General features: G+C 44.9%; 1 gene segment (V, D, J or C); it reads left to right on the top strand.

The window, feature by feature from the left end:
- The first annotated feature begins 3638 nt into the window (after positions 1-3638).
- LOC144591223 (Ig heavy chain C region-like) overlaps positions 3639-15758 on the top strand; it is a 12954-nt gene continuing 834 nt past the window's right edge. The window contains 6 exon segments of the C gene segment in view: positions 3639-3715; positions 3890-4242; positions 4601-4652; positions 10201-10497; positions 12030-12347; positions 14555-14857. Of these exon segments, the coding sequence occupies positions 3670-3715; positions 3890-4242; positions 4601-4652; positions 10201-10497; positions 12030-12347; positions 14555-14857 (1369 nt within the window).

Genomic DNA, 15758 nt, shown 5'->3' with positions numbered 1-15758 from the left:
CCTTTCGATCCCTTGATAACATTTTTACACAATTTTGTGTTTGCTTTGTTATCAATTCTCCCTACTGCATTTTATGTAACCAATCTCGATATTGGAATGGACAATCCCAATATTATTCGAACGGCTCATGTTGATAACAACGAATGTGTAGGAAAGAACAGCAGTTTAAATCGAAGGTGGACAGAAAATGCTGGAGTAACGCAGAGACCGTTCCCTCCGTAACTCCCTGGTCCACTCGTCCCTTCCTACCCAAACCACCCCTCTGCATGCACTTTCCCCTGCAAGTGCAGGAGATGCAACGCCTGTCCCTTTAACTCGCCCTCAATTCCATCCAAGGGCACAAGCAGTCTTTCCACGCGAGACAGAGGTTCACCTGCACCTCCTCCAACTTCATCTATTGTATCCGCTGTTCCAGATGCCAACTTCTCTACATCGGCGAGACCAAAAGAAGGCTCGGCGATCGTTTCGTTTAACATGTTCGCTCAGAGCGCCTTAACCAACTTGATCTCCCGGTGGCTGAACTCTTCAACTCCCCTCCCACTCCCAGTCTGACCTTTCTGTCATGGGCCTCCTCTAGTGAGGCCCGTAGTGAGGCCCACCGCAAACTGGAGGAACAGTACCTCATATTTCGCTTGGGCAGCTTACAGCCCAGCGGTATGAACATTGAATTCTCCAACTTTACACAGTTCCTCTGTCCCTCTCTTCCCCTCCGCCTTCCCAGTTCTCCCACTGTCTTTCTGTATCCACCTATATCCTTTATTTGTCCTGCCCCCCTGACATCAGTCTGTAGAAGTGTCTCGACCCGAACCGTTACCCGTTCCTTCTCTCCAGAGATGCTGCCTGAACTGCTGAGTTACTCCAGCATTTTGTGAATCCTTCAGTTAATGTCGTCAACTTTCAGTGCATGCCCCTGTTTTTGCACCTTGGCATTTCGAAACCGCTGAACACAGCGGTGCAACGAAAAATAGTCTCCAGGACTGTTGCCTTGTAGGTCTTTTTTTCAATTAGACCCTGCTGGATCACATGGGAAGATTTCAACCTTCGTTCCCTCAAGTAGCTATCTCTGCGGAAACATGTATATTTTCCCAAATGAATCCGTATGGCTCTTGCAATGTATGGTCGTTTCTTGTGCCGATGTCATACTGGTCATTGCGTCTCTGCCGAATATCCTGTGAGGCTCTTTGGAAACTTGGAAAGATGTTTTAACGCCATGACGTTTATTTTATTCAGTAGTATTTTAATTCCGATAGCAACGGAGGAACTGAATGAAATTCACACCAGGCAGGAAATGGTGTTCGGTAGACTGATGAGACGGAAGGCTGATAAATGCCCAGGGCCTGATGGTCTACATCCTAGGGTACATAAGGAAGTGGCTCTAGAAATCTTGGACGCATTGGTGACCATTTTCCAATGTTCTATATATACAGGATCAGTTCCTGTGGATTGCAGTGTAGCTAATGTTATCCCACTTTTTAAGAAAGGAGGGAGAGAGAAAACGGGAAATTATATACCAGTTAGCCTGACATCAGTGGTGGGGAAGAGGCTGGAGTCAATTGTAAACGAAGAAATTGCGGAACATTTGGATAGTAGTAACAGCATCGTTCCGAGTCAGCATGGATTTGCGATGGGGAAATCATACCTGACTAATCTTCTGGATTTTTTTGAGGATGCAACTAGGAAAATGGAAAAGGGAGAGCCAGTGGATATCGGGTACCTGGACTTTCAGACAGCCTCTGATAACGTCCCACATAGGAGATTAGTAGGCCAAATTAGAGCACATGTTATTGGGGGTAGGGTACTGACATGGATAGAAAATTGGTTGGCAGACAGGAAACAAAGTGTTGGGGTTAACGGGTCTCTTTTAGAATAGCAGGCAGTGAGTGACTAGTGGGGTACCGCAAGGCTTGGAGCTGAGACCGCAGCTACTTACAGTAAATATTAATGACTTAGATGAAGGGACTAAAAGTAACGTTAGTAAATGTGCGGATGACACAAAGCTGGGTGGCAGTGTACACTGTGAGAAGGATGCTATAAGGATGCAGGATGACTTGGACAGGGTTGTAAGTGGGCAGATGCAATTTAATGTCGATAAATGTCAGGTTATGCACTTTAGTGGTAAGAACAGGAAGGCAGATTATTATCTGAATGGTGTCAAGTTGGGAAATGGGCAGGTACAAAGAGATCTGGGTGTCCTTGTTCATCAGCCACTTAACGTTAGCATGCAGGTACAGCAGGCAGTGAAGTAAGCTAATGGCATGTTGGCCTTTTTGACACGGTGAGTTGAATATAGGAGCAAAGAGGTCCTTCTGCAGTTGTACATGGCCCCAGTGAGACCGCACCTGGAGAACTGTGTGCAGTTTTGGTCTCCAAATTTGAGGAAGGACATTGTTGCTATTGAGGGAGTGCAGCGTAGGTTCACTAGGTTAAATCCCGGAATGGTGGGACTGCCGTAAGTTGAAAGACTGGAGCGACTAGGCTTGTATACACTGGAATTTAGAAGGAGAACAGGGGATCTTGTTGAAACATATAAGATTATTAAGGGATTTGACACGCCGTAGGCTGGAAACATGTTCCCAAAGTTAGGGGAGTCCATAACCAGGGACCACAGTTTAAGAATAAGGAGTAGGCTATTTAGAACGGGGATGAGGAAAAACGTTTTCACTCAGAGAGTTGTAAATCTGTGGAATTCTCTGCCTCAGAAGGCAATGGAGGCCAATTCTCTGTATGCTTTCAAGAGAGAGCTAGATAGTGCGCTTAATGGTGGCGAAGTCAGGGGGTATGTGGAGAGGGCAGGAACGGGGTACTGATTGTGAATGATCAGCCATGATCACATTGAATGGTAGAACTGGCTCGAATGGTCGAATGGCCTACACCTGCACCTATTGGATATTGTCTATTTTCTATTGTCTCATCGATAAAGATAATAAGGTCTGTCGCGTTTTGGCACAGATTTGAGGAATTCCAAACATATTTAACGATTAAAAAACCTGCACCTTGAACCCGATTTATAACTATACCATGAGTTTATATAGTGTGAGGGGTGGAAACGTACGGTATCAGGAACTTAGAGGTTTCTATGACCAGTGAGCACTGCATTTTTAATATATCAAAGAAAGTGGAAAATAACAATAAATATTTTAGGAACTAAACTGAGGCCGCAGCATTTAGTCGACTTTCCTCCTGCGCGCCCCACTGAAATAAAGACCCGTCACACAATTATCTGCCGCGCAGCATCAGTTTAATTTACTTTGAATGCATTTGGGGGAAACCGCTCACAGATCCGGCTCTTGGTAGGCAAGTATGTGGCCGGGAAATGATCGGTTCAGAAATATTATTCTGTTCGTACTCTGTGACGTCTGTCGCACTTCACAGTGATAATGATGATTACGTTATTCACAAGACCGGCCCAGGATTTTGTTAGTTTTATTAACCTCTTGTGCGGCTGTATCAGTTAATATAGGTGAAAGCGTGAGTCCATCTTGCTGTTGAGTTCGGAGCCGTGTCTCAGCTCCGCCCGCTCTCCTTTCGATTTACAGTCCCCACCCACAGCCACACCCTCTTTTGACGGGTATTTAATTCTTTCTAAGAGAGTCCGAAATCAAACTTACTTGCAGTTGCTTTGTTGCGAGGTTCTGCACAAAAACAATCCAGTTCCAACTTCCCAGCGGGATGAGGTCGGCGGCTTCACTGAGCCTGTTCCTGGCGTTAATAGTCCGTGAGTAATTATTTGGACAAATTCTTCACGCAAGTTTCTCAGTGGCATATTCTCAACGCCATTCCCCTGATACCCGCTCTAGCACCCTCCCAATTTCTTTCCCCCTCATAATTAGATTCGGGGATCAATGGTCAATAATTTAACCTTGATATTCATGCCTTTTTTATCTTGCAGGTGTCCATTCCGATGTCGTTCTTACTCAGCCCAAGGCAGAGACCGCCACTCCTGGAGGCTCCATCACTCTGACCTGTAAAACCAGCGGGTTCGATCTTGGCAGCAAAGATATGTGTTTGGTCCGTCAGGTCCCCGGGCAGGGGCTGGAGTGGCTGCTTTACTACTACAGTTCTTCTAACAAGGTTTTCGCTCCGGGGATGGAGAGCCGATTTACTCCATCCAAAGACGTTCCCAATAATATGTTCGCCGTGATCGTCAGGAACCTGAGGATCGAAGACACCGCTGTCTATTATTGTGCGAGATATATGGGTACTGGATGGCACAGCGGTTCCTCCCAATGCAGAAACATCCACGTCCCATAATACTGTGGTCTGAACCAGGTTATGATATTTCCAATTCAATTTTTTATGCAACAGGAGCATAAACATGTCCACGAATATCTTAGGACATTTTATTGTATCGGTAATTAGGGGTGATATATATTTTACAGGTAAATTATCCTTTTCACATTTCACTGCCCTGTTTAATACACGCCACCGTGGTACCTTATTATTGTTGGAAACTATTCTTTTTAACGCATTCATTCTTTTCAAAGAGCAATAAGGAATTCGCCTTAGATGTGAAATACGAATAATTACAGGAATTTTGTTCTTTTTTGCCTACATTGTGCAGATCATATTATTGTGTGAAGAAACCCATAGAATGTAACACCGTGACTATCTTGACTACTGGGGAGAAGGCACCATGCTGACGGTAACCAACGGTAAGAAACTTCATCCTATTCAGTATCTAGATGTATCCAGTTGTAATTTTACTGTATATTTCTGACAATTGTAAGAAATAGTTCTTCTGGATTAATTACCCATTCTTTGCAATTTTGGATCGATGTTGATTTAGAAATGTTATGTGATTCTGCTGCAGTGGGATTCCTTAATTAACTTGCCTCATGTGCTATGACTTTCGATCCTTTGACGTTGAGACTGATGCGGTTTAGTTCTTAATTAGCCAAAAAAATGTGCATCAATTTGCCTTCGCTATGCTTTGAAATGGCTGGAGTTTTTCTGGTCCTTGATCTGCGATGGATTTAACTATGCTTTCTGATCAACAGCGGATACTTTGTCTCACTATGTTTCCCCTCAGCGCATATAAAACAAACGAGAGGATGTATTAAAAAAATGCTGGAGTAACTCAGCAGGTCGGGCAGCATCTCAGAAGAAGGGTCTCGACCCGAAACGTCACTCATTCCTTCTCTCCTGAGATGCTGCCCGACCTTCTGAGTTACTCCAGCATTTTTTTAATAAATCGATTTGTACCAGCATCTGCAGTTATTTTCTTAAACAAACGAGAGGATCGGATTAATCCTTAGTGTACAATTTTCAAATTTTTGAAGTGCGTGGTAATTGGTGGAATTGCATTGTCACCTTTAATCCAGTCGTTAAGAAAACTTGCATGGGAGAAGTAACATTTTCTAGCAGCAAAACACAGAAGTGCAAGGTTCAGGGTCAGGATTAATTGCGCAGTTATCTTCAAGTGCAACGTGAAGGAAGGAACTGCGGACGCTGGATTAAACTGACGATAGAAACAAAAAGCTGGAGTAACTTTGCCTGACCCGCTGAGATACTCCAACTGTTTCTGTCTATATTGAAGTACAACGAGTTGGCAATGTGAGCCTATGTTACAGCAAAGCTCAGAAAGCAAAGTCCGCGAAACGGGATCCATATAATGATAATTTACTAGGTGTACTAGAGGACAGAGGACCGAGGGTGAAGGAGGAACTGAAGGCAATTCACATTAGTAAGGAAATGGTGTTGGGTAGACTGATGGGACTGAAGGCTGATTAATCCCCAGGGCCTGGTGGTCTGCATCTCCGGGTCTACAAGGTGGTAGCTCTAGAAATCGTGGAATAATTGGTGATAATTTTCCAATGTTCCATTGATTCAGGATCAGTTCCTGTGAATTGGAGGGAAGCAAATGTTATCCCATTTTTCAAGAAAGGAGGGAGAGAGAAAGCAGGGAATTATACACCAGTTCGCCTGACATCGATTTTGGGAAAGATGCTGGAGTCGATTCTTGAATATGCATTAGCGGCGTATTTGGATAGCATTAACCGGATTGGTCCAAGTCAGCATAAATTTACGAAGGGGAAATCTTGCCTGAAAATCTCATAGAATTTTATGAGGATGTAATAAGTAAAATGGACAAGGGTGAGCCAGTGGCTGTTGTGTACCTGGACTTTCAGAAAGTCTTTGGTAAGGTCCCACACGGGATGTTTGAGGGCAAAATTAGAGCACATGGTAATGGGGGGTGAGGCATTGACATGGATAGAAAATTGGTTGGAAGACACGAAATAAAGAGTAGTGATTAACAGGTCCCTTTCAGAATGGCAGGTAGTGACTGGCAGGGGTGCCACAAGGCTCGGTGTTGGGACCGCAACTATTTACAATATACATTAATGATTTAGATGAAGGGATTAAAAGTAACATTAGCAAATATGCAGGTGACACAAAGCTTGGTGGCAGTGCGAACTGTGAAGAGGATAATATGAGAATGCAGGGTGACTTGGACAGGTTGGGTGAGTGGGGAGATGATTGGCAGATGCAATATAATGTGAGTAAATGTTAGGTTATCCACTTCGGTGGTTAGAACCGGAAGGCAGATTATTTTCTGAATTATGTCAGGTTAGGAAAAGGGGATGGCCAACGACACCTGTGTGTCCTAGTACATTAGTCACTGAAAGTGAGCTTAGACGTACAACAGGCAGTGAAGATAGCTAATGGCATGTTGGCTTTCATAAAGTAAGGAGTTGAGTATAGGAGCAAAGAGGTCCTTTTGCAATTGTACAGCTCCCTGGTGAGACAAGACCTGGAGTAATGTGTGCAGTTTTGGTTTCCTAATTTGAGGAAGGACATTCTTGCTATTGAGGGAGTGCATCGTAGGTTTACTAGGTTAATTCCCGGAATGGCGGGACTGTCATATGATGAAATAATGGAGCGACTGGGGTTTTTTTCTTCATTGGAACTTGTAAGGATGAGGGGGGGGTTTAATCGAAACATATAAAATTATTGAGGTATTGGACACGCTAGGTGCAGGGGGCATGTTCCCGATGTTGGGGGATTCTAGAACCACGGGCCACAGTTTCAGAATTAGGGGTAGGCCATTTAGAACTGAGACGGGGAAAACCTTTCTCACGCAGAGAGATGTGAATTTATGTAATGATCTGGCTCAGAAGCCTGAGGAGGCCGACTCACTGGGTGCATTCAAACGAGAGTTAGATAGAGCTCGTAGGGCGAGCAGAATCAGTGGGTATGGGGATAAGGCAGAAACGGGGTACGGATGGTGGATGATCAGCCATGATCACATTGAATGACGGTGCTGGCTCTATGGCCCGAATGGCCTCCTTCTGCACCCATTGTCTATGTATCTATTTAATTCATTTGTTATTGTGTATTTCATTGTTTTTTCTACAACGAATGGCTCGGTAGGTTTTGGACCAATGGATTTCTGTGGTCTTTAAACAGAGATATTTGCATTTTTGTAAAGAGTTTCAGTCATTTTGCGTTATGCGATTCAGACTATCAGCGGCACCATTCAGCCGGTCATTGCTGGAGACGATATTGTTGCGCAATTTGACGTTTTTGTACGTTCAATTCGAATGGCAGCGACCGGGTATTACTGTTGTACGGAGTGCCGGATTAGGTTATTTCAATGATCGCAAAGAAGATATGTGTTTAAAAAATAAAAATATGAAGAAATTGCTAGAAATCTTAAATAGGATCAATACATTCTGCAAACACTCAGAGGGCCACGCAGCTTGTGGCGAGAGACAAATCCTAGCCAGGGGAGCCGATAGACTGCTGGTAGCGCCAGAGACCTGATTTTGGTCCAGAAATCTGGTGCAGACCTATGGGGAATGTATGCGTTCTCCCTTTGGTTTCTTACTGGTGCTTTGGTTTCCTCCCTCATCCCAAACACGTGCAAGTTTGCCTGTTAATTGACCTGTGTGGTTGTCCCTGCCGTGTCGGGGTTGGATGAGACGATGTGATAACGTAACACTTGTGTGTCACCGTGGATTCGGTTGGCAGAGGATGTATTTCTATGCTACATTCTTAAATTAAACTGAATTTGGCATGGACTAATCATCCCAGCATCATCGACCTGGAAATTCCTTGGTTTTCTCTTTCCACAGATGCTGCCCAACCAGATGAAACATTTCTCTGTTTTCCGTTAAAGATCACGAGTTTACCTATTCGGAAAACACGTTGCATGCAAAATGGGGAAATTTCGGCACAGCTATAGTATTTAAATAATTTTTATTCCATGCATTTATTCGAAAGACAATTTGAATTCATTTTGACGATGGCTTCCAAAGAAATTTCAACATAAAACGTTCCACCATTTGCTAAAGTGATAACGAAAAATGAAATTTTTACGAATAGTTATGGTAAAAAATGGAAATTGGGGAAATTATGTCGAATGTTGGAAACGAAATTTTCTCTGCGATTCCAATTATAGAACAGATTATCCCACTAATCCGTCAATAGAGTGACAATTGAATTCGATAACTGAAAGGAGGGTTTGAGTGACGTTAAAATTTCATTAGCATTTATTGAATTAAAACATTGATTTATTGAATTAAAACATTGATTGAGCAACATTGTGCATTTTCACTATTGTAAGCAGACTCCCTCTATATGAATCCTTTCGGATAATGATAAAATGTTAATCATTCATTCTTCAGTGCCGATGACATTGTAAACGTAAACTCGTTTTAAAGATGCTGGAAACTGCACTGATCGTCAATGCATAAACATTAATTTTAATTTGATTATTATTAAATTCATTAAGGAGCAGTTCATTGCAATGGTGAACACAGACAAAATTTCAAACCAGTGCCAATTGACTTACTTACGAAGTATGAACATGATCTAACAATTTATATGTTGCATCTAGTTTCTAGAAGTTGTGTACATAACGTTTGTTAGTTGAGACATTATGCTGCGAGATTTATTTTTAATCCTGACCAATCCAAACTCTTACATGTTTTTAATCTGGTATGAAGTTAATGTAATTGTCTAATGTCGGCTGGTTTGCTTTTCGGAATTTACAGTGTTGCAATTACGGTCGGCATATAAAATGAGCAGGATATGTTCGTGAATGATCGGATAAAAATACGATAAAAGCGTGGCATTTTAAGTGTGTTATTTCTCGTTAAATAACACAGCTACCGTTTCAATCCCATCTACCCCCTTAGTTGGTTTCGTACGATGGACATATTTTAGGTCAAATGTCACGAACAAGATTGTGATCGTTTATTTTTGTTTTCTCCCAATTTATGTTCGGGCGCTCGATATGGTAACCACAGTTATCGTTCCATTTTCTGTGATTTTATTGGATAATCTCTGAACCATTCATAAAACCAAGACACTTCCCATTTCCTCCAAAACCAAAGTTTAGCCATGCGTACCGTCACGGGGCCTAGCGAAACCTACGATTGTGTTGGGTACATGGAACAATCCCTGACACGGACGTGCACTGCCCCGAACCCCGAACACTTCATCCTGTACCCATGCAGAACTCATCGACTTCATTAATGTGTTTACAAACTTAGACCCTCCGATCGAATTCACTGGGAGAATCCCCAGCACATAACTCCGCTTTGTTGATCTCACCGTCTCCATCGCGGGAGATAGACTACCGACTGACATAAATTACAAATCAACGGACTCCACAGCTACATTGACTACACCTCCTCCTACCCTGCCTCCTGCAAAGATTCCATGTCCCTCTCCCAAATTCTTCCGTCTTCGTGCAACTGCTCCCAAGATGAGTTGTTCCATACCGGGATATCCGACGTTCTCATCGTAAAGGGAAGGGGTATTCCCCACTTTTACCATAGATGACGCCCACGCACGTGTCTACACTGATCTCTGTAGTTCTGCCCTTGCTCCAGTTTTGTGAGATTGTTATCCACAGGCCAGCGTTGTTTATAGCTACTGAGCATTGAGCACTCCTGAGTAACCCTGGGAATTTATACTTAATTAATACTGGAAGCCTATCGATATATTTCCAACTCGAGATTGTGCGTACATTTGACAGTAACTAGCAGATATTGGCATCCCAAGAAGTTTTCAGCCAATATGATCCAACTTGGGACCAAGGAGGAAGGTTAAATTAATAGTTTATGATATTCGTGAAGTTTCATGAAATAGAAAGCTGCGTAACGAATTGTTGTATAATGTTTAGCCCTACTGAATATTTTGCAAAACGAGCACGAGAGTGGGATTAACATTCATGTGACCTTTGACTTGCAGCGGCTGCATCCGCCCCCAGCCCCTTCATTCTCTTCACCTGTGAGGATGACGACTCCAGTGGTTCGTTCACCTACGGTTGTCTGGTGTTGGGCTATTCCCCTGTGGGCGCCAGTGTTTCTTGGAAGAAAGATGATACAGAACTGACCACCGGAGTAAAGACCTACCCGGCAGTGTTCAATAAGAAGGGAACTTACACCCGGAGCAGCGAGTTAACCATCACCGAGGCGGAGGCAGGGGGTGGCGACATCTTCTGCGTGGTTCAGCACGACCAAAATGAGTACATCGTGAAAGTACCAGGTTCGTGTTGCACCGCGAGGCCGAGAGTGGAGTTGAGGGAGCGGGGTTTGGCAATTGAACATAAGTACTTTACTTAATGTGCCCTGTTCGGTTTTATACTTCACCAAGTGGACCCGTTGGTCCCAAACCTCTCTTGCATTGGTGAAGCACACTCACCACCTCTCCCCTCTCCACACCCCTCACCCTCCCCCACCCCATCCCACCTCCCCTCCCTCCTTCCCTCCCGCCTCCTTCACCCTTCCCACCTCCCGACCCTCCACGCCCTTCCCGCTCCCCCTCCCATCCCCTCTCCTCCCTCTCCCCTTCCCCTCCTCCCCACTGCATCCTCCTCAACCCTCGTGTCCTCCCACCCCCCTCCCCAGCACCGTTTCCTTCTCCTCCCCTCCCCCTCCCTCCTCAACCCCTCCTCCTCTCCCTCTCCCCATTCCCTCCTCAACCCCCCTCAACCACCTTATCTTCCGCCCACCCCCTCCATCCCTCCCCCCACTATTCGTCCCTCCCTCCTCCCTCACTTGGGGATAAATTTAAAGTTTAAAATGTGAATAACTTAAAAAATATCACACCGCTTTCAATGAAACTTCTTCCATTAGCACTAAAGGGACGACGGCGAGTAAGGCGGGCTAAAATTGGCACGCTATCATGTACCGTTTTGCCTGTAGTTCAGGAACAAACAAACAAACAAACGAGAGGTTTAGTATATAGATGTCATACTGACATGTGGAACGCTTATCTGAGCTCCAGTGTCCATCCAGTCAAAGACTGGCAATTCATGTCTTTAAAAAAGATGAAAGTGCAGCTGTATCCACAGATGCCACCAAACATCTGGAACACTGATGAAACTCCATTTTCAACAAAGGCTTAAAGTCTCAATAGAAAGTGACAACATGCGTGACCCGCTAAACTATTCCAGCCGTTCGCATCTTTTTTTAAAAATCAAACACCATCTGCTGTTCATGTTTCGACATGAACGGTGAGTTTTGTTTCCTAGCGAGAGCGATATTCATAATATCGAAGCATTGTCGTTCGTTCTTGGTGCGGAACGAAAGTTGATGCTTCAATTATCGAGGCAATTCACCATGTACAAAATCATTAAAAAAACAAAAATTGACTTGGAACGGATCTTGAAAAGAGTGCTCATGAATGTATTTTCATCACGAGCACATCCATATCATTCGCGAGGAACTGATCAATCCAAAGATAAATTACATTTTAATTCACGAACAATCGATGCGCCTGAGTGCATCGTTACAAAACATTATCCAGCATATTAGAATCACAGACACAGAGTCATACAGGACAAAGGCAGAACAGTCGGCCCTTTACATCCCAGCGACGACGACTTACCGAGCTACAATTTCCCCATTTACGAGCACTCGATGTACCATGATAAACAAATAATTTAGCCGCCAAGACCCGTCAAGTCCAGGTGAGTGGAAGGCTATGTTTATTCAGAAAATGTGCTCTTTTTTGGCAAAAGAATGGTCGTCAATATTAATCGACGATTAATTCCAATTAAGTTTATTTTCTTCAAGATCGCGTGGTATATCATCCAAACGTCGCCATTGCCATCACTGCCCCTGATGAAATCAAGCGCAGCAGAAAAGCGATCGCCGTCTGTTTGGTCACCGATTTCACCCCAGCGCAATTTACTGTGAACTGGCTGAAGAATGGAAAGCCATTGGATTCTGGCATCGTCACCTCCCCTGCCTTCCAGGTGAATGGTGAAGGTAACTCCTCGGCGTCCAGCCAGTTGACAATCCCAGCTAGCGAGTGGTTCGCAGGTTCCGTCTATACCTGCCAAGTCAAACATGAAGAAGATTCGAAAAGCCAAAACATCAGTTGGTCGTATGGTAAGAAACAGATCTGTGGTATGTCTGAGTTATTGGTGCAAACATTAGCATTCACGGTGGTTGAACTTCACTGACATTGGGAAAGCCCATGTGTATGAAGGAAATGCAGATGCACCGAAGGTTGCCACAAGATACTGGAGTAACAGCGGGTTACGTGGGTTAGGCCTGCCTATAGAAAATGAAAAGGTACCGATTCGTGTTGAGACTCTTCTTCCGACTTAGATTCACCGATGTACAGGAACCCACATATAGAACAGCGGATACAGCGGTTGGTGGGGGTGCAAGTGAGCCTCTGCCTCATCTGAAAGGACTGTCGAGGTCCCTGGATGAAGTCGAGTGAGGAGGTATCTGGGGAGGTGTTGCGTCTCCTGCTGTTGCAAGCGGTGGGATGATTGCTGAAGGAAGGCATGATTTAAACATGGAGTTGCGGAGGGGACGCTCTCTGGACAGGCGGAAAGTGGTGGAGATAAGAAAATGTGACCGATAGTGGAATCCCGTTGTAGGTGACGAAAATGTCATACGATTATGTGCAGCATGCAACTGCTGATAGGGTGAAAGGTGAGGAATATGGGGACTCCGTCCCTCTTGAGACGGGGGATGGGGATGGGAGACAGAACAGAGCTGCGGGATACTGTGGGGGCATGGGCGAGGGCACCATCTATGATAGAAGAGGGAAACCTCCGTTCCATAAAGAATGAGAACACCTCGGATGTCCTGGTATGGAACAGCTCGTCGTCGGCACAGCTGCGGTGGAGAGAGAGGAAAAGTGTCCTGGGGTTAGTGTCTTTGCGGGAGACAGGATAAGAAGTGTCGCCCAGCAAGCTGTGGTAGTCCTTAGGTTTGGAATAGACGTTTGACGATAGCTTTCTCCTGTGATTGAGACGGCGAGATCAAGAAAGTGGAGGAAAACAGAGATTGTCCAAGTGAATTTAAGTGCAGGGTGGAAATTGGTAATGATGTTGATGATGTCTGTAAGTTGAGCATTGGTACAGGACGTAGCCCCTTTGGAGTCGTCAATGTAGCTGAGAAACAGGTAACGGTAGCTGGGGCCAATGCAAGCCCATGGGCCCATGCCTACGCATTTGCTTTGGAGGAATTGGGAGGATTCTAATGAGACGTTGGTGAGAGTGAATAGTTGTTCCTTTAAGCGGATTAGAATGTTAGTAGAGGGAAATAGGCTGGTTCAGCGGTACATGAAGAAACATAGGGCATTAAGACCTACCTGATGAGGGATGGAGGGGTAGAACGAATGAACGCCCATTGTAAAGTTGAGGGCACTTGGGGCTGGAAAACGGAAGTAATTGAAGAGACGAAGGACGTGTGGCGTGTCTTGGACATAGGTTGGGAGGGATTCAATCGGAGGAGATAGGATGGAGTTGCGGTGCATGGAAATGACTTCAGTGGGGCAGAAGCTGGCAGAAAAAAATAATGGATTTTGGGGAGCAGGTGAAACGGCGCCATGCGGGGCGAGGAACGATAAGGTACGGGTGGATTTTGAGGGCAAACAGCCGGAAGTGATAAAATTAAAGATGGTCTGCGATATAATGGCCTGGTCTGTGGAGCCATGGTCCAGGGGTAAATAGGAGGAGGTGTCCATGCGTTGGGCTATGGCCTCAGCCAGACGGCCAAGGCACCTCCCTTGTCCGCGAGTTCGATACTAACGCTAGAGTGCTGCAGAGTGAGTGTTGGTAAGGGGCTGAAACGGTTAAAACGGCCGATGCTACGCCAGCAGTTAGAAATGAAATTGTCCAGGAGGATAGAAGGCCATCCGGTGCAGTCCAACTGGAGGGAGCCGGTGGAGACGGTATAAGTGGGTTATCACTGGCACGGGGCGGAGATCCTTGGTTTGTTTATTTGTACCTATTAGTACATCTAGGTTTGCATTCCCATGACTCTTCGCCTGAAGTGGGGTCTCAATCCGAAACGACACGTATTCGTTTTCTGCAGATATGGTGCCTGAGCCGCCGAGTTCCTCCAGCATTGTGTGCCACTCGTGGAACATCTCATGACGCGATCACTCATTCAATTCATTGTGTTGCTTTCTGCACAGAAAGTCAGTTCAAGACGAGTTAGGACCACAATTCCGAGAATCAATAATCTGTAGGGGGTCATCTACACATTAAAGTTTTGGGGGCGGATGCTTGCTGTAAACATTCGATCCCGGTTACTCGACAATTCTTAAGTTCACATTAATTATTGTGCCACAGATTGTAGTTCCTGCGGCGAAACAAAAATTACAATCCTTCCACCACCTGTTGAACAAGAGTTATTCGAGATGACCGTGACGTTAACCTGTCTGGTATCCGATGCACCGTTTGGTAGCGAAGTATCGTGGAACAGCAAAAATATCCCTTTGGAATCAGAGATCCAGCCCACAGAACATGCGGATATCGTGGAGAGCAAAGTAAACATTTCGACTCGTGACTGGCTGAGTGGGGATAATTTCGAATGCGTGGTGAAGCATGAAGATATGCCTACTGCAAAAACCGAACGAATCAACTGGAAGAAAGGTGAGCTGGGGTAGCTGCAGAAAGGTTCGGTGGGATAGAGGTGACTGGTGCACTTTTCTTCTTAGATAAAGCGAAAATTAATGATTGTGATCACTCCGTCGGCGACGCACTATCTATGCAAAAGGCAATAGTGCTAACACTTCATTGAGTCCTTGGTCAAAACTGGAAAAGAGAGAATACGAGATGGCGTGGCAGTGAATATGAGGTGCAGCCAGGTTAATGGAAGCATCGATGATAAATGGGGGCTAGGGTCACCATGCAGATACGTTGTCTCTGGTCAACGGCACAATCTGTATATTTAGAGCATTGCAGCGTCTTTTCTAAAAGCGTAAGGAGTTGTAACTTGCAGGGTTGAGAGAGAGTGCAAATGGCAGATACTCTCACGAGCAGCAGAAATGCCCGCTTCTGAGCGAGGCACATGGAACGAGTCTCTTGAATCTTTCTTAAAAAGGAAGCTTCAGATGCCGTATATTGGAAAGACGTCACCTGAATGTCGGTCATTTAACATTGACGCCAATGGTCTGTGTCCACACAGACCGTCTGAGGAATGCAATACTGAAAGCTTGCCATCGGGATTCGGTGAAACGCCGCGGAAGGGCGTAGACAAGAGCCCAGGAGTGTTTTGTTTTCCAGTTTGCTTTTATTGTCCAGCTCAAAATGCCCATTGCGAAATTAATTTCCCCGTCTCAATTCCCTCCAACACCATCTCTGTAACTTAAGAATGAGTCGTTTTTACGAACCTGTTATACAAAAGCATCTTTTACTGTCCCTTTGCGTACACGCTGCCCAACGTGCTTATTGTTTCCTGCGATGCCTGAATTCCCTTTAGAATTCCACCATTTGCATCGTTTTAGAAAATTCACTTCTGAAGGCATCAGTGTGCATGCTAAATATTCTCCGC

Source organism: Rhinoraja longicauda, unplaced genomic scaffold (genome assembly GCF_053455715.1).
Source record: "Rhinoraja longicauda isolate Sanriku21f unplaced genomic scaffold, sRhiLon1.1 Scf000724, whole genome shotgun sequence".
Lineage (NCBI taxonomy): Eukaryota > Metazoa > Chordata > Chondrichthyes > Rajiformes > Arhynchobatidae > Rhinoraja > Rhinoraja longicauda.
This window is presented reverse-complemented; position numbering and strand designations above follow the sequence as displayed.